A 27415-nucleotide genomic window follows, 5' to 3' on the forward strand; every position below is an offset into this window, starting at 1 on the left:
GCCTATCCCCCTGACTAGTTTAATGGTGTTGGCTCTTATAAGTCCAAGGTCTTTAAACTAAGGCCAATTATATCACCATCTATCAAAGTGAAGTAAGCTTTCACAAAGTTGATGTCTCACTGATGTACGTATCCTGAATTTTATTACTATCAGGCTATTAAAAAATCACTTTCAAATTTAAACTCTTGCCACTCATAATGGCATACAACCTGTTTTAGTGATAACCTATTGCACATCAAATTAAATTTAAAAATAAAATTTCAACATTTTCTTTAGCCTAATATCTATTAGGCTAAATCTACTGCATAGCTTAAGTTAATGCTGTTGAAATCACTAATTGGTACTTAACAGGCTATTCTTAAATGTATAACAGAATATGACTAATTCCATTTAGTGAATAGCAAAACTAAATTATAGGTCATTCCCATAAACACATTAAAATAAATATAACATTTGTGATTATAGTTATGGTTCACTAAGAATAAATAAGCCCAAGATAAACAAAAAGACAAAAGACAAAAAATATTTATTGTGAAACAGACTTTTTAGAAGTTGGTTTTAAACACAAAAATACATGTATCTTGCCAGAGATTCTACTTGTGAATTAAGAAATTAGGTTTTAGAAGAATGTATTCTCTTCATTTTTAGCAGCATGATTTCTGATAAATTAAAATAAAACAAACTATAATAGACTAGGATTTTTTTTTTTACTTTTAAATAATTTTTGTCTGTATAATATCTAAATGCAGGTCCAGTGATTGTCCATATACATTATATTAATGACAACTTTCTCCATGGTATAAACAGAGGCTTTATAACAACATAAGCAACATAAAAGACTATTTACCTCTTTTTGAATTTTCATATCAAGATCTTTCTGTTTTTCAGCAATAGAATCATAATGCCTCTCTCTTAGATTAACAATTTCTTCCTCAGTAAGAGGCCTACAGAAAAAATGAGGGAGAAAAAAGAAAGAAAGAAAAAAAAATTCTGATGAGTACAAGTCCAAAAAAAAATCATCAACCAGAAAAATACTAAAATTTTATTGTCAAAAATGTATTAAATGCTATAATTTCAATGGTTAAGAGTAAAAAGACATACATTCTAACACTTGCCATAATTTAGCATATACTTTGAATAGAATGATATATTATCAGAGCATTTTTTAGCACTACAACCACTTTTAGGAAATGTGGACTCCATTTACCTTTACTTTGGCTCTGCTTCAGCCATCTGACCATATCCCAAAATGTTCACCATGTAGTATAAACTTCAGTACGCTATGCTCTGATAACCCTCTTACCATCCTGGGACTCTTAACTTTCAAAGCCATTACCCTCTATTTATCCTGCTCAATCACTGGCCAGTCCAGGCCCTTGGTCTTTCCCTTTTCTCCTAGTCTACCGTGCCACACTTCACATACAGCCAACATGGACACCATGGCAAATTTGAAGTACTTTCTTACCAGCATACTCACCTTTTTGTACTCCTATCATGATACCTTCTTCACCCAGCTTACATTCTGACCTTGGATCAGTTCCATGATTTGCTCTTTCTCCTGAGAGCTGCTAGAGGAAATCTAACATCTATTTGTTCCCTAGCAATAACCCATTTCTTAGACATACTCAACTCTCTCTCACATCCTAAGGTAGCTATTTCAAATCTTCAAGTATGCTAAGTTTCTCATTCAAACTCTTCTCTTAGAAGTCAATTTCACCCCACTTTGAGACATGGGGAGCATCAACCACCAACTCCTTCAACTTCTTGCCACTCCTCTTCTTACTTAAGTATTCTCTCTATTCTTCCCTCCATCCTCTGAGGAGGTGGCATTCTTCAACTTTTTCAAGGTCATCTGCTACACTTACACTCTTAATTCATTCACCACTGATGCCACCCTCCCTCCCCTACTCTAGGGAACTCTCTGGGACATTGCTCTGTCATTTAGCACTTCTCTTTCATGTTAGCCTACTTTTTCTTATCTGTCTTTACCTCTCTTTCATGTGAAGAGAGGAGGAAAGAAAGAAAAAAAGGAGAAAGAAAAAACCTTCCTTTGACCTATATTTATCTTTAGCTACTGCTCCATCTCTCCTTCACATTTAGTGAAACTAAATGTACACTGATAGTGCATCTAGAACTTACTGTGTCAGGTTCTCTTCTGTGTGCATTACACATATTAACTAATTTTAATCCTCACACCAACACTATCAGGTAGATATAGAGATGATATATATGAGGGAAATGAGGCGAAGACAGATTGTGTCCAATAAGTCACATAATATGTGACAAAGCTATGATGTGAATCCAAGTAGTCTGGCTCCTTGCTCTTCTGTGCTTATCTTACTTTCTATGACCTTATCTCCCATTTGCTCATTACCTCATGGCAGTCTTTCTTTGCTTTCAACTCTAATAACTCTAGCAAAGGTGACTTCTACGTTGCCAAATACAGTAGATACTTTTAAGTTCTTATCTTCTTTAGTTTGATGCAACAGCGTTGGCCATTCCCTCCATTCCATCCATCTGCCAGTTTGTCTTTATGTCCTCCCTTGGCTTTCCATGATTACTTCTTTTTGCTCACTGAGTCTTGGTCGTCTTCAGAATCCTCTTATGATATTTGCCTATTCAATCCTCAGACTGCTGCTCTCTCTCTCTCTCCATGCTCCAACCATCCCACTTCCTCCTGTTCCCAATCTCAGGTAGGTAATCTTGATATCACCATTATCATGGTTTTAACCATCAGTATAAGTAATATCTCTTACTTCTGTTCCTCTAGCCCCTAACTTCTGCCAAGGTTTTTGTATTTTTTTTTTTTTGAGGTATAACTTACATAAAATAAAATACAAATTTTAAGTGCTCAGTTCATTAAGTTTTGGCAATTGCATACACTCCAAGACCCAAACATATCCATTCCTCCACAAAATTCTCTTGTGCCTCTTTTCAGTCAACCCATATTTTTCATGCAATTTCCTCTGTCAGAAAGGCTCTATTCCTCTGTCTGAAAGGTTGGTTATCACTAGCCAACACTTCCAGGATCAACCTAAGTGTTATCTCCTTAAAGCAGTCTGCCTGGACATACATCTTCTCACACATTTTGGGCAAATGGTCTCTCCTTTAGGTTTTCTTTTCATGTTTTAGAACTGCTATTTAATCTCTTCTTCCATCTTATGTTGACATTAGTCATTTATACAAACTACCTCCCAGACCAGAATATTCTTCCATCTAATGTAGAGAAACATGTTTGATTTTTTCATTTTAGTGCCTAGCACAGTGCCACATAACCGCCTAATAAATGTTTGCTAAACTAAATAAGGTAAAGAATATGCATTCAAAATACAAAACAGTGTATGAAAATATTCTCTTGATATTAAGAATTCTCGTGTTAAAGACAGATGGTTCTTTTTCAAGTAGTTCATATAATTTTAAAAGAATCTGAAAAGGCAGCTTAAATAAATTAGAGTATCAAGGTTCTAGTTAACCTAGTTAGTAAAACAAGTTTTAGAATGTTATGAGGAAGGAAAAGGGGATAATCATTTAAAAATTCAAGGAAATGTATTTATTGATATTAAATGGGTTTTTTTAAACTAAAAAATACGTGACTTAGGTTTAACAGGAGAGCACTAGGGACTTAAGTACATTAAATTCTTTAATGGTCAAAACAATACTTTGAGATGTTATTATTTGCTTCAAACTTACAGAAAGAGAAAATTAAAGTTCTGAGATGTAAATTATTCAATGCTTCCAGCAAGCAAATGATAGAGCCTCGATTCTTAGAGAGCTTCTCCTGGTTCACACAGACATTGTTTAAAAAAAAAAATTAAAAAGCCTTACCTATGACTGCTTCCTGGGCTTTCCCCCTGTACAAAAATTAAACAATTAAAGAAATTTCTCTAGCTGAATTCTATGTAAGGCAAGTCAATAAAATTTTTATTTAATCAAAATACTTTCTGCTTATCTGCTTTTATCATAGTAAGCAAATTTTATTTATAATAGTAAACAAATTTTACTATTAAAATGTTTTTAAAAACTTTAAAATTTTACTATTTCTCAAAAGCAAAATTTAATATCTAACTTAATTATATAACAACTAATTATTGGACATTTCTTAATTTTTTAAAATAAATATATACTCTATACCAAATAAATTCCTAGAGTCAGGATGGTACTAGACAACATATTTTCTATGCTCTCATCATTCACAGTTGATCCTCATTATTTATAGATTCCATATTTGCAAAATCACCTATGAGTTAAAACATATTTGTAACATCTCTAATAATCTCTGTGCTTTTGAGATCATGAAAAGACTTTCACAGAACAGCAAAAACTTCAAGTTGTCCAATATGCATATTCCCTGTGGAGGGAGGAGATGGTGATGCTCTGCCTTCTCGTTTCAGTTCTCACACTGTCGTCTTTACAGTCTATTGAGTACCATGGTTTTTTTTTGCATGTTTGTCCTTTTTCTTGGCGTTTTCACTGTTTAAAATGACTCCCCTGTGTGGTGTTGAAGTGCTATCTAATGTTCCTAGTACCAAGAAGCCTGGAGCAAGGCTAAGGGAGAAAATGTTGGTGTTGGACAGGCTTCTGTTCAGGTACGACTTATAGTGCTGCTGGCCAGGAGTTCAAAGTTAATGAATCAATAATATATATGAAAATAAGTTGTCAAAAAGAAACTTAAGGTATTTTACTGATTGGCTGATGAAACTGTTATGACTAGAAGCTTACAGGAATCTAACTCTCTATTCCCCCTGAGAGTAATGTTCTAGTTGGTATTTACTAATTCAGCATTTATGACAACTTTATAGGACATAACTACTACAAATAATGAGAATCAATTGTTTTTTTTTCATATGGTTATGAAATTACCTACAGTTTTTTTTTTCCTCCAAAGTAAACCATAACTACTTTCAAGACTGATTTGGACTTATATATCTTTCTTATACATGTAAGCTATTCACATGTGGTAGTTAAAATACATGGTCAAGTAACAGCAGGAATAAAACTCTAAATGATATGAAATAGCACTATAAAACAAGATGATGTTCAACTAAACCAAACACAAAATATGAGAAGAAAGAGGAAAAGACTGGTTAGTAAAAATGAAAGCGAACAAAAATTCAACCAAACAAAAAGTATCTTAAGGAAAATACATGAAACCACATTCTTTTAAAATGCAGTGTGATGCTGAGATGAAATATAATAAAAGTTGAAATAACTCTTACATTTAGCACTTCTAAAGTTTAGAAACTTTAAAAATATTATGTTAAGTATTTGCTTATACTTGTTTTAAAAAATACATGGAATTAAAGTGACTTTTGAAATGGGGAAGAAATTAGGTTCTTTACATTGAAATATTTAGGAGAGGGGCCATGGGTGGCTTAGCCAGTTGGGCGTCTGCCTTCTGCTCAGATCATGATCCCAGGGTCCTGGGAATGAGCCCTACATCAGGCTCCTGGTTCAACAGGGAGCCTGCTTCTCACTCTTCCCTTGCTCATTCTCTCTCTCTCTCACAAATAAACAAATAAAATCTTAAAAAAAAAAAAAAAGAAACATTTGGGAGAAATTTTACTGGGACACAAAAGGCTAAGCTAGTTTCTCAAATATATTTTACTTGATAATAAACATGTATTATCGTTTTAAAAAAGGACTTATACCCAATTAATTTGAGAAATGCTAAGTTGAATAGATTTAAATTATTTTCTCAACAGTTTAATAGTTCTTCTTAGCTTTAATGTGCTAATTTTTCATTCTGAGACTAGTATTCTGTTCACACTGTGGGAAATGTTGGGCTAAATAATAATTTAAATTTAGGTTGATACATTTTCCTCTTTCCTTAGAAAACAAAAAGTGACAAAAGGTCAGAGCTTATAGTAGAACTCATTTTAGGGTTGTATAAAGTAGGCCCAAGGAAGGTTAAGTAACTTGTACACTCATATAGTTAGTCTAGTGAAGTTGAAAATTAGCTCACGGGCAGCCCGGTGGCTCAGCGGTTTGGCGCCGCCTTCAGCCCAGGGTGTGATCCTGGGGACCTGGGATTGAGTCCCACGTTGGGCTCCCTGCATGGCGCCTGCTTCTCCCTCTGCCTGTGTCTCTGCCTCTGTCTCTGTGTCTCTCATGAATAAATAAATAAAATTAAATTAAAAAAAAAAAACTTAGCTCACAAACTAAAATTCAGTTCTAACTACAATCAGTGCATAAGAAATATATACCACATTTCACTAATTCTAAACCATACTTTTTTTTTTTTTTTCAAATTTTCACATATCTGTACTTGGAAGTGATCTTACATTTAAGTTTTAGATGAGATGAAATGCAAAAAAAATCAATAAAAAGAATAACTGTTTAAAAGGATAATGGCCACAGTCAGAAAGTGATTGTAGAATGGACATGTATAACTTCTACCCTGAAAAAATCTATGAAAACTATGGTTAAAGAATGGATCTATCCTGGATTGTTGAGGAATTTAACCTGCCTAATGGCAAGAGGTTAGAAATATCCCTCTTTAAAGTTCCTTGAGTTCTATAGTATGCTTTAAAATATGATATACAAAAAAAATAAATAAAATATGATATACATACATATAGTTATATATATATAATACATGGAATAAACTAATAAACCTATGTATACCATATATCTATTATTATATATGTTATATATGAGAAAATTCTGAATTATATGCTAATATAAATTAGTAAGAGGACATAAGTGACTAAAGAGTAAAAATAAAAACCAAAAGGTAAAAATTCTGAAATAAAAGACAATAAAATAAAAATTTAAAAAATAATTGCTAGAATTAATGAGATGCCTCAAGAGAATAAATATAGGTTTTGTATTACTATGGAAATACTTACTTCATCACTTTCTACTAGATTCTCAAACTGAAAGAACAAGAAAGTAAATGTTAGAAAGGATATTTAAGGTACATCTCACAAAAAATTGTCCCTTTTTTCTTAAAAAATAATATACCTTTATACTTTTAAGATATTTGAGTCATGTGTCCCTTCATACACTAGTTGATATATCCAACAAGCCTATAAGATAGCCAAGATAAGCATATACTGTTATTTATGATTTTTATGAAAAATAAAAAGGAGAATTATAGCAATTTTTTCATAAATCAGAAACTTTAAAACTTATAAACTAAAACTTTTACCAAATTATTTTATATGGGTGTTTTAAATCCACAACCAGAATTTTCCATTTGAGTTCAGAACAAATTTAATGTCGTAAGAAGGAGAATTTACTCAAGAAACAGGGACTTCAAAGATAACCAAATAAGAATTTATCTGGGTGCCTGATTGGCTCTGTGGCTAAGCATCTGCCTTCGGCTCAGGGCATGATACTGGAATCCTGGAATTGACTCCCACATCAGGCTCCCCACAGGGAGCCTGCTTCTCCCTCTGCCTGTTTCTGCCTCTTTCTCTGTGTCTCATAAGTAAATAAATAAAATCTTTAAAAAATTTATCTTATAATGTTTATTCATCTACTCATTCATTTAACTATTTATTAAAATCTGCCAGATGGTAGTCACTACTCCCAAATACAGTTTAACTTTTTACAGCTTAGGGATGTAAACAATTTGATGATGATATGATAAACACTATTGTGTCAAATGACCAGATGAAGTCATTACTACTAAATTGTATAACAAAAATATTTGTATTTTAAATACACTGGGGAAAACAGTTTTATTGTTAACATTGTCTTATTACTTAAAGATCAAGAAAACAATGAATTCAAAAGGTTTAGAAAGACAAAAATTACAATAGTCAAACTGTGGAAGGAGCCTCGGTGTCCATCGAAAGATGAATGGATAAAAAAGATGTGGTTTATGTATACAATGGAATATTACTCAGCCATTAGAAATGACAAATACCCACCATTTGCTTCAACGTGGATGGAACTGGAGGGTATTATGCTGAGTGAAATGAGTCAACCGGAGAAGGACAAACATTATATGTTCTCATTCATTTGGGGAATATAAATAATAGTGAAAGGGAATATAAGGGAAGGGAGAAGAAATGTGTGGGAAATATCAGAAAGGGAGACAGAACATAAAGACTCCTAACTCTGGGAAGCAAACTAGGGGTGGTGGAAGGGGAGGAGGGCCGGGGGTGGGGGTGAATGGGTGACGGGAACTGAGGGGGGCACTTGACGGGATGAGCACTGAGTGTTATTCTGTATGTTGGCAAATTGAACACCAATAAAAAATAAATTTATTATATAAAAAAAAAGAAAGACAAAAATTTATAGAGATGACTTAAAATTATTTAAAATTGTTATCTTGAACTTTTTTTTTTATTTGTGATTTAAAAACAAAACTGTTTCCTGGTTTACATGTTTCCTTATTTAATATGGAAAGAAGTGAAATACAGTGTTCAAGCTCTGAAGCCAGGCAGTTTGGGACTGGAATTAGGTTTGTCACTTACAGGCTGTGTAATAAAGCCCAACTTCTTCAACTTGTCCAAGCCTCTGATTCTCATCCATACAATGGAATTACTGCCACCCATTCAACACAATTGTATTAAAAATTATGTGTGATGATATTTATAAACTGTATGTTGAAGTAGGTGGTACACAGCAGAGGCTGAGGAGATTCTATTATATTTTACATACAAAGAATAAGCAGCTCAGTGATTCATACTGTAGAGTTGCTTAGAATCAGCCTTCTGCTTTGATCTTGCTACACCTCTCTATTGGGGCAGGTCAAACATCTATCTCTAGAATCAATGCCTACTGAGCCATTGTAACTGCTAGAAGAGTATACCCTCTCTGAATTAGGTGGGGTGAAAAAAAGACAAAAAACAAAAACACCACTTCTTAAGAAATAGCAATTCTATTAGAAGAACAGGACCTTAATCTTCTGCAAACTTCTCCCTGTTCACCGCTCCCCTCACCACCTCAATTTTTTCCCTCTTCACTAGCATCAATAATATTGAAATAGAAAAAATCCATACTAAATTTAACAAAAGGAAAAATGTCCCTCCTGCCTTCCTGAAGGTACTTTCATCCAATCAGATTCATGACTCTACTCACCTCTATAGTTAAGTGCTCCCCTCTTGAGCATGTTCTAAAATACTTGGATCTGGGAAGATAAACAGAAAAACTTTAAAAATCACAATTAATACTAAAAGCAAGCCAATATAATAGAATAAAAACATTTCCACAAAAACATTTTCCAGAGTTTCAAACTAAGTTACAAGTTTAAAAGTGTTCAGCCAGTACTTTTCTACTGACACTAATATTTACTAAACCTGTAATAACAAATTAATTCATTGTATTTACTACATAGAACAGAATACAATTTTAAAAATTTACCTTATTATTTTTTCTATATCAAGGAAAGTATCATGTTAAAATACCGATGTGTTAAATGTGTAAGAGTATGTCTTCAATTTTCTTAAATATATGCAAAACAATAAAAATCTGAAAAGATATATGCCAAAATGCTAAGAGGGGTTACCTCAAGATGGTAGTCTTGTGTTTAAACAAAGCTAGACGCTTTTTATTCTTCCATGCCCATACAAATTTTAATCATTCTCTTCTGTGCCTATTAGTGAAATTTACATGTAATCAAATAAGAATCTCCAAAGACCTGTCCATATTCTATTAACTCTATGTCCTCCATTATAGTATGAAAGTTGGTTATAGGGCAGAAGTACCCAAACTCCTTTACTACTAGAAGTGCCAGGAGATTATAAGACTTTAACTTATAATGTGGTTCCTACTATAGCTGCTCAAATTACTGGAAGAGAAGACTTCCATGCCCCCACAGAGATCAAAAGTCACACTGAGGTTTCCTTATGTGACAGGATCCAAAAGAAAATATCCCTTAAGAGATGAGAAGAATCCTGGGGTTGTCATTTCACAGATCTATTAATTTATGAAACATATCCAGTACAAACAAAATAATCTTAATTCTCTAATCATTTAGTTGTCCCCATTCTTCTATTTTCCCTATTTTTCAGACAAAAACAAAAATGAGTTAAGCCTTCGAATAGCACTGTGTTCTGGCATTATGATTCATGCTTAAAGTACTGTATGCTCTCTCCTTGTAACTATCATTCTCTTCCCAGGATGAAGAATCTGTCTCTGATTTATCTGTTTCTCCTTCCAGACTTACTGAGTGATGTAACTGAACAAATAAACCATCAGTGTGACTTCATTGCTGAAGCAGAGCCTAAAGCCAGGTGGTACGCTGTCCAAACCAAGGGAAGTAATACTCTACATCCTATTATACTTATTAGATGGCACAGCACTGTGCTCTATTCCAATTATACACAGATTCATGCCTAACTTTAGTTGAAGTCCAAGGTGTTGGCTGTGGTAAATGTCTGTTTTCTGTCCCTTTTATCCACATTTAATTATAGTGAGGATGCTCATGCTCTTGCATGACTCTGACTCTCTGATTATCTGACCAAACTAGACCATAGCCCACCCCCAGACCTCATTTGATTGATTCAGTTATACAGAAACTGAGCAGAGAGACAATATCTTCCTGAGAGCTCTAGGGAGGTGCTAGGAGTTAAGCATCTAAAAATCTGTAAAGAGAAGAATGAAATCAATCAAAAGAATGTTCTGATAGTGTTGAGTCATCCCTAAGGACCAGCTACATTCCTACTCTGCCCATGGTTTGGTTAGTAGTTGAGAAACCTAGTATTCTTTTAAGAATTTCTACCTTTTGCTTAAGATAGTTTGATCTGGATTTCCGTCCCCACAACAAAAGTCCTCCCTAATAAATAAACATGAGTCTATGTAATAGAATGGCAAAAGAACAAATTAACAGGAAAAACAAACCAAACCAAAACAAAAAACAAACCAAAACAATTAAAATGGAAGGTAAATAGAAAAGCAAAATAAGTGAAAAAACATTTCAGCTTTCCTTAAGATAGACTGAGACTTTATTATTGACAAAGAGCATATATTATCTCCTACTATCATAAATGCCAAGATTACATTAATAGATTAAGGCAACTACTCAACTTGGCAAACTCAGGGGCAAATTTTTTTATTAGAATAGCGTTATCTTGGGATTTTTCTGAAAAGTCAAGAAATGTGATATACATTTTCAAAGTAATTAGAAAGGCAACTGTTTGAAAGTAGCATTTCAGATTTCAGAGAACTCTCCATTACTTAATCAGTAAGAAAGAAATTAAAACTAAAATCTTTCCATATTATTGGCTGCTTTCCATATTATTGGCTGCTAACACATTTGGAATATAACATTTTCAGTGTTTCCTGTAATTAACTGCCCTGATGTTTTGTATTTTCTACCTCACAGTTTTGTTCTACAATAAGGAGTGAGGCTCTTTGGCAATCCTTTACTACTCATTTCTAGATATAGATGAGAATACAAGTGAAAGGTTTAAGTAGAACAGAGGAGAAGAGGGAAAAAGTACTTATCAAATGTGGCCTCAAATGTTTATATTTTTATTTCATAAATATTTATTGAGTACCTAACTCCCTGGCACAGTTCTAAAGTGCTGACAATACAACTGTCAGTAAACAGATAAAGAATCTGTCGCCTTGCAGCTAACATTCCTGGGAATGAATGACAATAAGCAAGTACATAAATGATCAGGTGACGGGAAATGCTATGAAAAAATAAATACCTCAGAGTAAGCAAAGATAGTAACTAGGAGAGGGAGGTTATTTTATATAGGGTGGTCAGGGTCTTTCTGCTAAAGCAAAATTGGAACAATTTTGTTCCAAGTCTATGATAAGGCCAACCAGCGAGACAACTGGAGGAAAAGAATTCTAAGCAGAAGAAAGACAAACACAAAAGCTCTAAGGCAAAATCGTGCCTGGTATATTCTAAGTAAGTTGGGGACCTGAATGGCTGGAGTTCAGGAGAAAGAAGTAAGGTCTGAGAAACACCCAGGACCTTGGACCTTTGTAGGCCAGGAAAGGGTTTTGGAGTTTATTCTTAATAGCTGAGAATTGGACCTTTGTAGGCCAGGAAAGGGTTTTGGAGTTTATTCTTAATAGCTGAGAATTCACAAAAGATATTTCAGTCTTTGGCATTTATAATTTTTTGTTTTTAGTTTTTATTATGAGAATTTTCAAATATACACCAAAGTAGAGATAGGAAGCATCTTATACCCATCATCTTACTTATAAAGTTACCTTTTTCCCAATCTTATTCCTACAACTCCATTTGTGTTTTGGTAGAGTAACTTAAAGCAAATCCTAGACATGTTTTTTCACCCTTACCTCAGTTAACATCTCTATTGGTTAAGAACCTTTAAAAAAACAAAACAAAACAAAAACAAAAACAAAACCTAACCACATAATCACCTAACAAAATTAAAAATCATTTCTTTCTCTAACAGCCAGTCTATATTTTAATCTCCCTATCTTTTTTATACATGATTTGGTCAGATTTCCAACAAGGTCTATGCTACACACTGCATTTGCTTGTTAGGCCCCTTAGGCCTCTTTTAGTCTATAACAGCCCTCCTTGCTACACCATTACCTTTTCTCATGCCACTGATTTGTTGGAGAAATTGTGTCATTTGTCCTGGAGAATTTCTCACTTCCTAGATTTGACTGACTTTTTTCCTCTTGGTATTGTTTGCTTCCTCTATTCTGTTTCCTATGTACTAATAATTTGATTTAAATTGAGTGCAGTTTGTTTTTTTTTAAAAGATTTTATTTATTTATTCATAGAGAGAGAGAGAGAGAGGAAAAGTCACAGGCAGAGGGAGAAGCAGGCTCCATGAAGGGAGCCTGACGTGGGACTCTATCCCGGGTCTCCAGGATCACGCCCTGGGCTGCAGGTGGCGCTAAACCGCTGCACCACCGTGGCTGCCCCCGAGTGCAGTTTTTTAAGGCAAGAACACTTCATATGTGGTACTTGCTATTGAACCAAATTATAAGGAATTTTATTTTTGTCTGCCTTACTTTTACTGATTCTAAGAATGATCTGTAGCTTCAGCTATTATCAGCCTAATTTATCCATTATAAAGCTTCCCATCAACCTTTTATCAAATGATTTCAGCATCCACTGCTAATCACTGCTTAGCTCCATTATTTCATGAGTACAAAATTATGATTTTCTAATTCTATCATTCCTTAAGAATCTATTAGCTGTATAAGAACTTCATTGGAAGATCCTGAATAGATCTAAGTTTTAAGAGGCCCATTAGAAATCTTTTACAATAGTACAGCACAGAAATGATGGTAGCTTGGATCATCAAGTTGAAGTTATAAGAAGCAGTTCTGAAGAAAAGACTGACAGAATTTGCTAATGAATTAGTCGTAGGAGCGTACATAAAAAGGAAGAATCAAGGATGTCTCCTAAGTTTTTATCCCGAACAACTAGAAGAATGAGAAATTGCCATTTACTGAGAGGAAAAAGGCTAGGAAAGAAGTGGACTGGTATTTTTAGATGCCTTAAGCTTGACATACACACAGAGTTAAGAGTCTGGATGAGAGTCCTCTATTCAAATTCTCAGTCTAGCACATTAAGATAAAAACCAGTCCAAAAACCTCTTATACTGTCTATAATTAACCCTGGGGCTACTTCTCAATTCCAGATCCTTAGGAACACCATTCTTTTCTTTTTGGTTTCAAACCCAGGAAATTTATCTTTTTTTCTTCTCCTGTCTAAAGGAAGATTTCCTATTAACAAAGATGCAATGCCAGCAATTTTTCTTCTCCCATACGTCTGCTTCATGTTATCACAAATATATATACATGCCTATTGTTTTTTTAAGGATTTTAGTTCTAACTGCTATGGAGAAATAGAAATATAGCTTATTCTTGGGAAAGAGAGGAAGAATGAGTTATTTCCCAAAAAGATGGAAATATAAGAAACAAAAATTAAAATTATAAAAGCAATATCTCATTAATGTACCTATTATCTTTACAAGCTAAATTACCTTAAAGAAACAGAATGGCTCCTGGATTTTGAGACTTAAAGTACAGAGAAATAGTTAATATCTAAAAGAAAAATATGTTAAAGTAGAGGAAATGGAAGACAGAAAACAGAAAAGCAAATGTTAGCAGAGTTAATCCAAAACCTATCTGTAGAAGAGTCCCTGGTTCAAGGAACTGAGCTGTCTGGCCCTAGTGGTATACTGACAGTGCTCCAAGGTGATGGGTTATTTGAATTGCCTAACTTTTTCTGAATCTATAGTCACTAAGAACTTCCATCCCATTATTCTTTACTCATAGTGAAAGAATGTCCTTAACTGAAGATACAAGTACTATGCAGTTCCTGGACAGTTATATTTCACATTTTTAATTACCAAATATGCTTTCTAGTTTTCTCTGCTTGACCCAGTGAAGCTGCGAGTAAGAGCCTGGGGCAAGGGAAAATCACTAATGTGATTGTTGAGACAAAATTACTGTGTGTTAATGAAACAACAAAACTAGCCATAGGAAAAATGCTAGAACTGGTCTTATTCAGGTCTCCCAAGTCCTATGCAGTAATATTTCATTAGAGTACATAGGTCCTAGTTGAGAATATTTTCTTCAAGAATGAAGTTTTAGTTGTATATAAGTGTCACCATTAAAAAAGAAGAGGAAAATGAGATAAAAAGAAACTGGATCAGTCTAAAAGAAATTCAGTAACAACTAAACTACATTTCCAAAAACTTTTGATCAAAATTAAATCTTAGAAGGAGAGATAAAAAACAAAATGATTATAATCAGCAATGTCTATTGCAAAGGCCTAACTCTGGATTACTATTACTTGGTTTAGAGAAATAACATCTTGCTTTCTTCAATTTGAAAAAAATGTTTTATTGACTTGAAGCTTCCTAGTATATATAATGTTACAAAACCAAAGTATATAACAACCTTATTACTGTAATGGTAGGCAAAGAGATTTACATTTACTGAGTACCTACAATAGGCCAGGTATTATTATATACGTATGAATAGAGTTTTTTTTAATGAACTTGAGTTTTTATATGTATATTTATATACTTGCCTTTCCACAGTAATACTATGAGGTACTGTAATCTTCTTGATCTGCACTGTTCAATATAATAGCCACTAACCATGTGTGGCTATTGAGCACTTGAAATATGGCTAGTCTGAATAAAGAATTCAGTCTGAATATTTCAAACAGACACTGGATTTGAAGACTTCGTACAAACTGGAAAAAAAAGTAAAATGATCTAACTCCAATAACTGAGCTCTTTTCAACAAATATCCATGATCAAACATAGATAAATATCTTTTAGATCTTCCTTAATTCCTCCTTCCTCTAAGTTCAGTTGGTCATAGTTCTTCAGTTGAAAACACTGATGTGCATGTTCCAATGTGTGTAGCTTAGAATCTAAAAGTGTGTTGATTTTATATGTAACTCTGCTTACAATATATGCTTTTACTATTATCCATAAAGTATTTGTTTTATTATTAATAGAGTTCTTCACTAAATATTAGGGGTAAATAAATCTGATGACATTTAAAATTATAAGAAAATTTGGTCTAATACTTTCATTAACTCCTTAAGAATCTAAAAATAAAGAATAGCCATCCTACTTTTGTAGACCTATTGTTAGCATATAAGTGGGTCATGTTGTACAAAGCTCCCTAAATTTCACTAAAAAATTTTTTGAAGTATATCAGTACAGAACAATTTAAGATTTTTCATTAAGCAAACATAACTGCTTAAAAATAAAAATAGGCAGCTAAAAACCATACTCTGTTTTCATATTTGTTACTCTTGACTAACACTATTGAATCTCAAATGCACTTAATTTATAATAACAATAATTTTCTCCAAGAGAAAATTCTCAAGCTTGTACAGACCAGAGATTTTCGGAGGAGTGAATATTGTTAAGTATGAGAGAAAACATGAGAAAATAGCAACAGTAAATCTAGGAAGGCATCCATTCCCCATCCTGGGGCAAAAATCAATTAATAAGTTATTATTACTGACAGGAGACTGTTGTACACCTCTGATAGTTGAGATAAGGAAGAAAAAAAGTGAGTCCCTGAACTGGACACAATATGTAAAAATACCTCCAATAATATATGTACTTAGTTCTAATAGCTGTTTTAGTAAATCAGCCATTCTTATACTTCGGCATGTAACAATCACTTTGTTAAAAAATTATTACTGCGGAAGCCTGGGTGGCTCAGTTGGTTAAGCATCTGTCTTTGGCTCAGGTCATGTTCCAGGGCTCCCTTTTCAGTGGGGAGTCTGCTGCTTTTGCCCTCTCCCTCTGCCCCGCCCCCTGCTTATGCCTTCTCTCTTTCTCAAATAAATAATTTTTTTTTTTTTCAATGAAGATTACTGAGCTCCCTCTTAGGTTGATACCCAGAGTCTGGGGAGTACATCCTGTTCTACTTATCTATTCATCTAGCCTTGTGCCAATATAACAGGGTTTTGATTATTAGAACCTATCTGATAAGACAAGTTGCCTTCCTCAAAATTTAGAGACTATCTTTGGTTTCTTGTTTTCATAAAATTCATTGGAATCAGCCTGTGATGTTCAGTGCAACTGTTGGAACTGCACTCAATTCTTATCCTTCCATCCATAAACATGGCGCTTTCCTCCATTTATTTCAGGTTTTTGTTTTTAAATATTTTGGTCTTATATGTCCAACATTGATATATTCCTTGTTTCTTATGGTTTTCATTGCTAGCATGGAAAATGATTTTTAAAATATACACTATCTGTTTGTTGCTGGAATACAGGAATAAAGTTTTAGTATAATTTTAGATAGCATTTCAAATTGATAGGGAAAAATATTTGACAATACCAAGTGTTAGGAACTGGAACAATGAAAACCCACTGCTGGTAAAAGTATAAACTGGTAACAGTACTTTGAAAAGTTTGAAATTTCCTAATAAATTTGAAGATGCATGTCAGCTATGCAATTTCATTCCTATGTATACAGGTATCTAAAATATCTCTTATATACATATACAAAGGGATATTTTTAAAAAAAACTTTTTAAAAAGATTTTATTTATTTATTCATGAGAGATACAAAGAGGCAGAGACATAGGCAGAGGGAGAAGCAGGCTCTCCTGCAGAGAGCCTGATGTGGGACTTGATCCAGGAACCCAGGATCATGCCTTGAGCCAAAGGCAGATGTTCAACCACTGAGCCACCCAGGAGTCCCTACAAAGAGTCATTTATAAGAATATTAACTGAAGTAGTTTGCAATAGCAAGAAAACCTCAAAATAATCTAAATGTTCATCAATAAGAGAATGGATAAATTAATTATAGCCTATTTATACAATGACACACTAAACAGGAGCATAAATGAATGAATGAACCAGAACTGCATGCATGAAAGTGGAAATTCTGAATACTCCAAGAAAGAATCAATATCCTCAAAAAATTAATCAATGTTTACTGTATTCAGACTATAGGGGAATAAAAATACCACTCTTCCTTTCAAATTAGGAGTAAATTTAGGCCCACATAAAATTTGCTCCTGCAAGTGCCAGGAACCATGTAACTCCTAGACAAATAAGGAGAGATAAATGCATAAAAAGTGAATGCATAAATAATGTTTACAAATGATGATAGGATGTACTACAGTGGAGTCAGTGAGAGAAATGGATAGATGAAAAAAACATTTACAAAATAAAAATCATCTGGGTGGAGGATGGACTGGAAAATGACATGATGGGGAGAGTCAGAATCCTAATGGGGATATAATATGAAAGAAGCAGGAGCCAAGAATGGAGGTACAAGAGAAAAAATAAATGTGGCAAATCCAAGGCATAAGACTTAAATGCTAGAGGTGAAAAGAATAAAGAAATATGATATGATAAAGTGATAAATAAATGATATGATAAAGTGATAAACAAATAAAGTGGTATGAGAAGCTGGCAGAGTCCTTAGGAATCCAGTATCACAAAAAATAAAGCTAAGCTATAAAGAAAATGGTTCAAGTCACATCATGTGTGCATTTAACTTTCATGAATTCAGCCATATGCCCTGGAGGGAAAGGGGAGGTTAGAAAGAATATGGACAACAATCCACTATTCTATTTAAGAGCATATATATTCAGGTATATTAATTGTGAAAACTGAGCTGCTGAAATAAAGTGTCTCCAAAAACAATGATTTGGAGAAAGTAGTAGGTTATTTTTCCTCTTCCATAACAGTCTAGAGCTCCCTAAAGGCATCTATGGACATTCATTTAATACATAATCCTTATATCCCTTATGTCTCTAAACAAAATAAAGTTTCTGTTTATTCATTCTATTACTGCTGAAAATGTGAGAGTTAACTCAAAACATGTAAAGGGTATTAAAGAGGTAAAAAAGACAGGTTATCATGTTCTGAATGGTGGTGGCACATAAAAAAAAAATTGGAAGGGTGGGGCACCTCGGTGGCTGAGTTGGCTAAGCTTCTGACTCTTGATTTGGCTCAGGTCATCATCTCAGGGTTGTAGGATCAAGTTCTGTGACAGGCTCCATACTCAGCAGGGAGTCTGCTTGAGATTCTCTCCATGTCCCTCTCCCCTCCCCACTGCACGTTGTCTCTCTAAAATAAATAAATCTTTTAAAAAAATTTGGAAGAGTTTAAAAGTAAATGTGTTATGTTGAAGATTCTTGCATATCACTGTTATCAAGGCAGATATCATGATGACTGTTCAAAAAGAATAAAATCAGTCTCAAAGAATAGACTGAAAATGCAGGTTTTTATGCTTCTACATGTTATTTGCATAGCAGGTACTCTTTTACACCAAAGTGACTTAAGTAAAAGATAACTGAAAAATTTTCAGAAATCCTACATTGATATTGCTCCTTTTTTCATACTGTCCTATATATGTTAAAATAAATAAGAAAGTCTTTCCTTACATTTTCTGTTTGATATAAATAAATAATGAAGCACCATGGTAAATTGTTCCAAAGCATATTAAAAATTAAAAGCTTCTCAAGACTTTTTTTTCTCAACAAGATTGGAAAAGGTTACAAATCAGATGCCCTACAAAAACTATTGCAATAAAGGTGACAGACACATCATTTTTCAATTATTATCAAATTCTTCAATGGGTTTTTTTGTAAAAATTCAAATCCCAAGGGATAATCCATCAATAGATTTTCCAAATAGGGATAGAATCAAAATAGGTAATTTTAATAAAGTAATAATATTTACTGTTTATTAAGTCCCTCATTAATTAAGATAAATTTAGGAAGAATAGATGTTCAGAAAATTTATTTTATGCCTTGGAAGAGAAAGACAACTCTTTCTGCTAAGTATGTTTAAGACAGAAAACATGGGTTAAAAAAAGGTCATTGCTCTTTTAAATAAATGTTAAATTCCAGTATAGTTAACATACAGTGTTATAGTAGTTTCAGATGTACAATATAGTAATTCAACACATAGCACATTGCCCAGTGCTCATCAGGACAAGCACCCTTATTAATTCCCATCACCTATGTCACCCATCCTCCCACCCACCTCTACTCTGGTAACCATCAGTTTGTTCTCTTTAAAAGTCTGTTTCTTGGGACGCCTGGGTGGCTCAGCGGTTGTCTGCCTTTGGCTCAGGGCATGATCCTGGAGACCCAGGATTGAGTCCCACGTCGGGGACTTAAAATCTTTTTTTAAAGATTTTAAGATAGGAGAGATCACTACCAACACCAAGGAAATACAAATGATTTTAAAAACATATTATGAACAGCTATATGCCAATAAATTAGGCAATCTAGAAGAAATGGACGCATTCCTGGAAAGCCACAAACTACCAAAACTGGAACAGGAAGAAATAGAAAGCCTGAGCAGGCCAATAACCAGGGAGGAAATTGAAGCAGTCATCAAAAACCTCCCAAGACACAAGAGTCCAGAGCCAGATGGCTTCCCAGGGGAATTCTATCAAACGTTTAAAGAAGAAATCATACCTATTCTACTAAAGCTGTTTGGAAAGATAGAAAGAGATGGAGTACTTCCAAATTCGTTCTATGAGGCCAGCATCACCTTAATTCCAAAACCAGACAAAGACCCCACCAAAAAGAATTACAGACCAATATCCCTGACGAACATGGATGCAAAAATTCTCAACAAGATACTAGCCAATAGGATCCAACAATACATTAAGAAAATTATTCATCATGACCAAGTAGGATTTATCCCCGGGACACAAGGCTGGTTCAACACTCGTAAAACAATCAATGTGATTTATCATATCAGCAAGAGAAAAACCAAGAACCATATGATCCTCTCATTAGGTGCAGAGAAAACATTTGACAAAATACAGCATCCATTCCTGATCAAAACTCTTCAGAGTGTAGGGATAGAGGGAACTTTCCTCGACATCTTAAAAGCCATCTATGAAAAGCCCACAGCAAATATCATTCTCAATGGGGAGGCACTGGGAGCCTTTCCCCTAAGATCAGGAACAAGACAGGGATGTCCACTCTCACCACTGCTATTCAACATAGTATTGGAAGTCCTAGCCTCAGCAATCAGACAACAAAAAGACATTAAAGGCATTCAAATTGGCAAAGAAGAAGTCAAACTCTCCCTCTTCGCTGATGACATGATACTCTACATAGAAAACCCAAAAGACTCCACCCCAAGATTGCTAGAACTCATATAGCAATTTGGTAGCGTGGCAGGATACAAAATCAATGCCCAGAAATCAATGGCATTTCTATACACTAATAATGAGACTGAAGAAAGAGAAATTAAGGAGTCAATCCCATTTACAATTGCACCCAAAAGCATAAGATACCTAGGAATAAACCTAACCAAAGAGGTAAAGGATCTATACCCTAAAAACTATAGAACACTTCTGAAAGAAATTGAGGAAGACACAAAGAGATGGAAAAATATTCCATGCTCATGGATTGGCAGAATTAATATTGTGAAAATGTCAATGTTACCCAGGGCAATTTACACGTTTAATGCAATCTCTATCAAAATACTATGGACTTTCTACAGAGAGTTAGAGCAAATTATTTTAAGATTTGTGTGGAATCAGAAAAGACCCCGAATAGCCAGGGGAATTTTAAAAAAGAAAACCATATCTGGGGGCATCACAATGCCAGATTTCAGGTTGTACTACAAAGCTGTGGTCATCAAGACAGTGTGTGGTACTGGCACAGAAACAGACACATAGATCAATGGAACAGAATAGAGAACCCAGAAGTGGACCCTGACCTTTATGGCCAACTAATATTCGATAAAGGAGGAAAGACTATCCATTGGAAGAAAGACAGTCTCTTCAATAAATGATGCTGGGAAAATTGGACATCCACATGCAGAAGAATGAAACTGGACCACTCTCTTTCACCATACACAAAGATAAACTCAAAATGGATGAAAGATCTAAATGTGAGGCAAGATTCCATCAAAATCCTAGAGGAGAACACAGGCAACACCCTTTTTGAACTTGGCCACAGTAACTTCTTGCAAGATACATCCACGAAGGCAAAAGAAACAAAAGCAAAAATGAACTATTGGGACTTCATCAAGATAAGAAGCTTTTGCACAGCAAAGGATACAGTCAACAAAACTAAAAGACAACCTACAGAATGGGAGAAGATATTTGCAAATGACATATCAGATAAAGGGCTAGTTTCCAAAATCTATAAAGAACTTATTAAACTCAACACCAAAGAAACAAACAATCCAATCATGAAATGGGCAAAAGACATGAAGAGAAATCTCACAGAGGAAGACATGGACATGGCCAACATGCACATGAGAAAATGCTCTGCATCACTTGCCATCAGGGAAATACAAATCAAAACCACAATGAGATACCACCTCACACCAGTGAGAATGGGGAAAATTAACAAGGCAGGAAACAACAAATGTTGGAGAGGATGCGGAGAAAAGGGAACCCTCTTACACTGTTGGTGGGTATGTGAACTGGTGCAGTCACTCTGGAAAACTGTGTGGAGGTTCCTCAAAGAGTTAAAAATAGACCTGCCCTATGACCCAGCAATTGCACTGTTGGGGATTTACCCCAAAGATTCAGATGCAATGAAACGCCGGGATACCTGCACCCCGATGTTTCTAGCAGCAATGTCCACAATAGCCAAACTGTGGAAGGAGCCTCGGTGTCCATCGAAAGATGAATGGATAAAGAAGATGTGGTTTATGTATACAATGGAATATTACTCAGCCATTAGAAACAACAAATACCCACCATTTGCTTCAACGTGGATGGAACTAGAGGGTATTATGCTGAGTGAAGTAAGTCAGTCAGAGAAGGACAGTGTATGTTCTCATTCATTTGGGGAATATAAATAATAGTGAAAGGGAATATAAGGGAAGGGAGAAGAAATGTGTGGGAAATATCAGAGAGGGAGACAGAACATAAAGACTCCTATCTCTGGGAAACAAACTAGGGGTGGTGGAAGGGGAGGAGGGCGAGGGGTGGGGGTGAATGGGTGACAGGCACTGAGGGGGACACTTGACGGGATGAGCACTGGGTGTTATTCTGTATGTTGGTAAATTGAACACCAATAAAAAATTAATTTATTAAAAAAAAGACTTTAAGATAAAATCTTTTTTAAAAAAAAGTCTGTTTCTTGCTTTGTCTTTTTTTCCCTTTGCTTGTTTTGTTTCTTAAATTCCACATATGACTGAAATGTTACGGTATTTGTCTTTCTCTGAGTGCTCTATTTCACTTAGCATTATACTCTCTAACCCCATATATGTTGCAAATAGAAAAATTTCATTTTTTAAAGATTTTATTTATTTATTCATGAGTGACACACAGAGAGAAAGAGGCAGAGACACAGGCAGAGGAAGAAGCAGGCTCCATGCAAGAAGCCTGATGTGGGACTTGATCCCGGGTCTCCAGGATCACACCCTGGGCTGAAGGCAGTGTTAAACTGCTGGGCCACTGGGGCTGCCCAGAGAAATCTCATTCTTTAATACAGCTGAATGATATTCTATTGTATACCCCACATCTTCTTTATCCATTCAACTACAGATGGGCACTTAGGCTGCTTCCATATTTTGGCTACTGTAAATAATGCTGCTGTAAACATAGGGGTGCACGTATCCCTTTGATAGTGTTCTTGTATTTTTTGGGTAGACCTAGTAGTGCTGGATTTTAGGGTAGCTCTATTTTTAACTTTTGAGAAACTTCCATACTATTTTCCTCTGTGGCTGCAACAGTTTGCATTCCCACCAAAAGTAGATGAGCATTCCTTTTTCTCTACATCCCCACCAACACATGTTGTTTCTTGTGTTGTTGATTTTAGCTACTCTGACAGCTGTGAGGTGATATCTCATTGTAGCTTTGATTTGCATTTCCCTGATGATGAGTAATGATGAGCATATTTTCATATGTCTTTTGGCCATATGTATGTCTTCTTTGGAGAAATGTCCATATCTTCTGACCATGTTGAAATTGGAATGTTTTAGAGTTCTTGAGTTTTAGAAGTTCTTTAATATTTTGAATACCACCAATATCAGATATGTCATTTGCAAATATATTCTCCCGTTCTGTAGGTTGACTTTAAGACCTGTTGATTATTTCCTTTGCTGTGCACAAGCTTTTTTTTTTTTAATTTATTTATTCATGAGAGACAGAGAGAGAGAGACAGACAGACAGACAGACTTAGGCAGAGAGAGAAGCAGGCTCCATGCAGGGAGAGAGAGAGACAAACACACACACACAGGCAGAGAGAGAAGCAGGCTCCATGCAGGGAGAGAGAGAGAGACAAACACACACACACAGGCAGAGAGAGAAGCAGGCTCCATGCAGGGAGCCCAATGAAGGACTTGATCCTGGCACTCCGGGATCATGACCCGAGCCAAAGGCGGATGCTCAACCACAGAATCACCCAGGCGTCCCTGTGCACAAGCTTTTTATTTGGATGTAGTCCCAGTGTTTTATTTTTCACTTTTGTTTCCCCTGCCTCAGAAGACATATCTAGAAAGAAGTTGCTATGGCTGATGTCAGAGAAGTTACTGCCTGTGCTCTCTCCTACCATTTTTATGGTTTCAGGTCTCACATTTAGGTCTTCCATCCATTTGGAATTTACTTTTGTGTATGGTGTAAGAAAGTGGTCCAGTTTTCCCAATGCTATTTGTTGATGACATTGTCTTTTTTACCATTGGATATTCTTTCCTGTTTTGTTGAAGATTAATTGACCATATAGTTATGGGTTTATTTCTAGATTTTCTATTCTGTTTCATTGATCTATGTGTCTATTTTTGGGCCAGTACCATGCTGTTTTGATTACTACAGCTTTGTAATATAACATGAGGTCTGGAATTATGCCTCCAGCTTTGCTTTTCTTTTTCCAGGTTGCTTTGGTTATTTGGGTCTTTTGTGGTTCCATACAAATTTTAGAATTATTTGCTCCAGTTCTGTGAAATATGCTGTTGGTATTTTGATAGCAATTGCATCAGATGTGTACATTGCTTTGGGTAGTATAGACATTTTAACAATATTTTTCCAATCCATGAGCACAGAATGTCTTTCCACTTTCTTGGATTTTCGTGAATTTCTTTTGATCAATGTTTTATAGTTTTCAGAGTACAGGTCTTTCATCTCTTTGATTAGGTTTATTCCTAGATTATCTTATTCTTTTTGGTGTAACTGTAAATGGGATTGTTTTCTTAATTTCTCTTTCTGCTACTTCATTATTAGTATATAGATATGTAACAGGGACGCCTGGGTGGCTCAGCGGTTGGGCAGCTGCCTTTGGCTCAGGTCGTGATCCCAGGACCCGCGATTGAGTCCTGCATTGGGCTCCTGCAAAGAGCCTGCTTCTCCCTCTGCCTGTGTCTCTGCCTCTCTCTCTCTCTGTCTCTCATGAATAAATAAATAAATTTTTTTAAAAAAAGAAATGCAACAGATTTCTGTACATTGATTTTGTATCCTAAGACTTTCTATTGGATTCGGTTTTTAGTTCTAGCAGTTTTTTGATAGAGTCTATATATAATACCATGCCATCTGCAAATAGTGAAAGTTTTACTTCTTTACTGATCTGAAGTCTTTTTATTTCTTTTTGTTGTCTGATTTCTGTGGCTATGACTTCCAGGACTATGTTTTTTTTTTTTTTTTTTTTTTTAATTTATTTATGACAGTCACACAGAGAGAGAGAGAGAAGCAGAGACACAGGCAGAGGGAGAAGCAGGCTCCATGCACCGGGAGCCCGATGTGGGATTCGATCCCGGGTCTCCAGGATCGCGCCCTGGGCCAAAGGCAGGCGCCAAACCGCTGCGCCACCCAGGGATCCCTGGGACTATGTTGAATAAAAGTGATGAGAGTGGATATCCTTAGCTTCTTCCTGACCTTAGGGGAAAAGTCAGTCTCCCTCCAACAGGTATGTCGTTTGGTGTGGGTTTTTCATATATGATCTTTACTATGTTGAGGTATGTTTCTTCTAAATCTACTTTGTTAAAGTTTTTTTTTTTTAAATCATGAATGGATGTTGTACTTTGTGAAATGCCTTTTCTGCATCTATTGAAATTACCATATTGTTTTTATACTTTCTTTTCTTGAGGTGATGTATCACACTGATTGACTTGTGAATACTGAACCACTCTTGCAATGCACGTATAAATGCCACTTGATTGTGGTGAATGATTTTTTTAATGAATTGTTGAATTTGGTTTGCTAATATTGTGTTGAGGGTTTTTGCAGCTGTGTTCATCAGAGATACTGGCCTGTAGTTCTCTCTCTCTCTCTCTCTCTTTTTAAGATTTTATTTATTCATGAGAGAGAGAGAGAGAGAGAGAGAGAGAGAGAGAGAGGCAGAGACATAGGCAGAGGGAGAAGCAGGCTCCTAGGACTTGGGAATCATAACCTTAGCCAAAGGCAGATGCTCAATCACAGCCACCCAGGTGCCCCTTTGGTCATGTCTTTATCTGGTTTTGATATCAGGTTAATGCTGGCCTCATAGAATAAATTTGGAAGTTTTCCTTCCTATTTTTTTGGACGAGTTTGAGAAGAGGTATTACCTCTTCTTTAAATGTTTGGTAGAATTCCCCTGTGAAACCATCTGGTCCTGGACTTTTGTTTGTTTGGAGTTTTATTACTGAGTGATTTCTTTGCTGATAATCAGTCCATTTAAATTCTCTATTTCTTCCTGCTTCAGCTTTGGTAGGTTATATGTTTCTGGAAATTTATCCATTTCTTCTGGGTTGTCCAATTTGTTGGCATATAATTTTTCATAATATTCTCTTACAGTTGTATTTCTATTAATTCTCCTCTCTCATTTGCAATTTTGCTTGAATCCTGTTTTTTCTTGATAAGTCTAGCTAAAAGTTTATCGATTTTGTTGATTTTTTTTCAAAGAACCACCTCCTGGTTTCAGTAATCTGTTCTATTGTTGAAGTTTATATATCATTTATTTCTGCTTTAATCTTTGTTAGTCATTCCTTGTGCTGGTTTTGGGTTTTGTTTGTTGTTCTTTTGCTAGCTCCTTTAGGTACAAGGTTACATTGTTTGAGATTTTTCTTGCTTCTTGAGGTAGGCCTGCATTGCTATAAACTTCCTTCTAGAACTGCTTTTGCTCCATCTCAGAGGTTTTGAACTATCATGTTTTCATTTTCATTTGTTTCCATGAAATTTTTTATTTATTCTTTGATTGTTTGCTTCACTCATTCATTGTGTAGTAGCATGCTATTTAACCTTCATGTATTTGTGGTCTTTTCAAACTTTTCCTTGTGGTTGAGTTCTAGGTTCATAGTATTATGGTCAAAAAGGATGCATGGTATGAAGGTCACTGCTGTTTATTAGGGGCTTGATTTAGAGGAAACTAGTAACTAGAAAGGACTTTAGAGGTCTTTTGCTTCTTTCTCATTCATCCTTTGTAATCTGTGTGCAGCATCTGAAATTGTTGACTACCTTCTTTTAGAAATTGTTGCTACTTATATATCTATGATATTGAACTTTCTAATTCTGACTGAAGTTCCCTGGATTACTGAATGACAGGCATAGCTTTTTGTTAAAATACAAAACTGAATAAAAATAGAGCCATGTATCCAAGAGGCTTAGGATCTAATGGGATGGATGCAGAGGTAAATTAACAACCACTGTGCTTTGAATGGCACATGTTCAGATGAAGGGCATCAAAAATCAGCTGGAAGGGGAATTAGGCAGGCCAAGTAGTAAAAAAAGAATGCTTCAGGGAGTAGCAGGTACCAAAGGCAAGGGGGAATGAAAAGAGTAAGATACATTTAAGAAGCATACTCATTCTGTGATCAAGTATTTATTGCCTACATAGGACATACTACGCATATAACTTGGAGCTGAGTATTCAATGGTCAGAAAAAAAAAAAAAAGTCATGGACTTATTCCTTTACGTTGAAAGCAGAAAACAGATATTAACCAAATAATTACACTATGTCAGGTATAATAAAAACCTGAAGAAGTGCTCAGAAGAAAAGGAAGATGATTCAATGATGGTATGATGACTTATCCCCTGAGAGTAGAAGGTGGTTTAGGAAGCCCTCTGTGGGAAATAATCCTTCACCTGGCATCTATAAGATGAGCAGGAGTTACATAAGTAAAAA

The 27415-nt window shown here is 35.1% G+C and overlaps 1 protein-coding gene across 9 annotated transcripts in view; it reads right to left on the reverse strand.

Moving 5' to 3' along the window:
* Positions 1 to 27415, reverse strand: part of AP1AR (adaptor related protein complex 1 associated regulatory protein) — a 43051-nt gene that overhangs the window by 7901 nt on the left and 7735 nt on the right. For 5 of the 9 annotated variants that reach the window (XM_026013435.2, XM_026013433.2, XM_026013434.2 and 2 more), the window contains exons 2-5: positions 9034 to 9082; positions 6849 to 6875; positions 3826 to 3851; positions 848 to 944 (exon numbers count right to left, since the gene is read on the reverse strand). In XM_026013435.2, coding sequence (XP_025869220.1) covers positions 848 to 944; positions 3826 to 3851; positions 6849 to 6875; positions 9034 to 9082 — 199 coding nt within the window. The remainder of the gene's footprint in view (positions 1 to 847; positions 945 to 3825; positions 3852 to 6848; positions 6876 to 9033; positions 9083 to 27415) is intronic. The other 4 variants (XM_072755420.1, XM_072755421.1, XM_072755417.1 and 1 more) reach the window with 1 other exon arrangement.

This window comes from Vulpes vulpes, chromosome 4 (assembly GCF_048418805.1).
Source record: "Vulpes vulpes isolate BD-2025 chromosome 4, VulVul3, whole genome shotgun sequence".
In the NCBI taxonomy this organism is placed as follows: Eukaryota; Metazoa; Chordata; class Mammalia; order Carnivora; family Canidae; genus Vulpes; species Vulpes vulpes.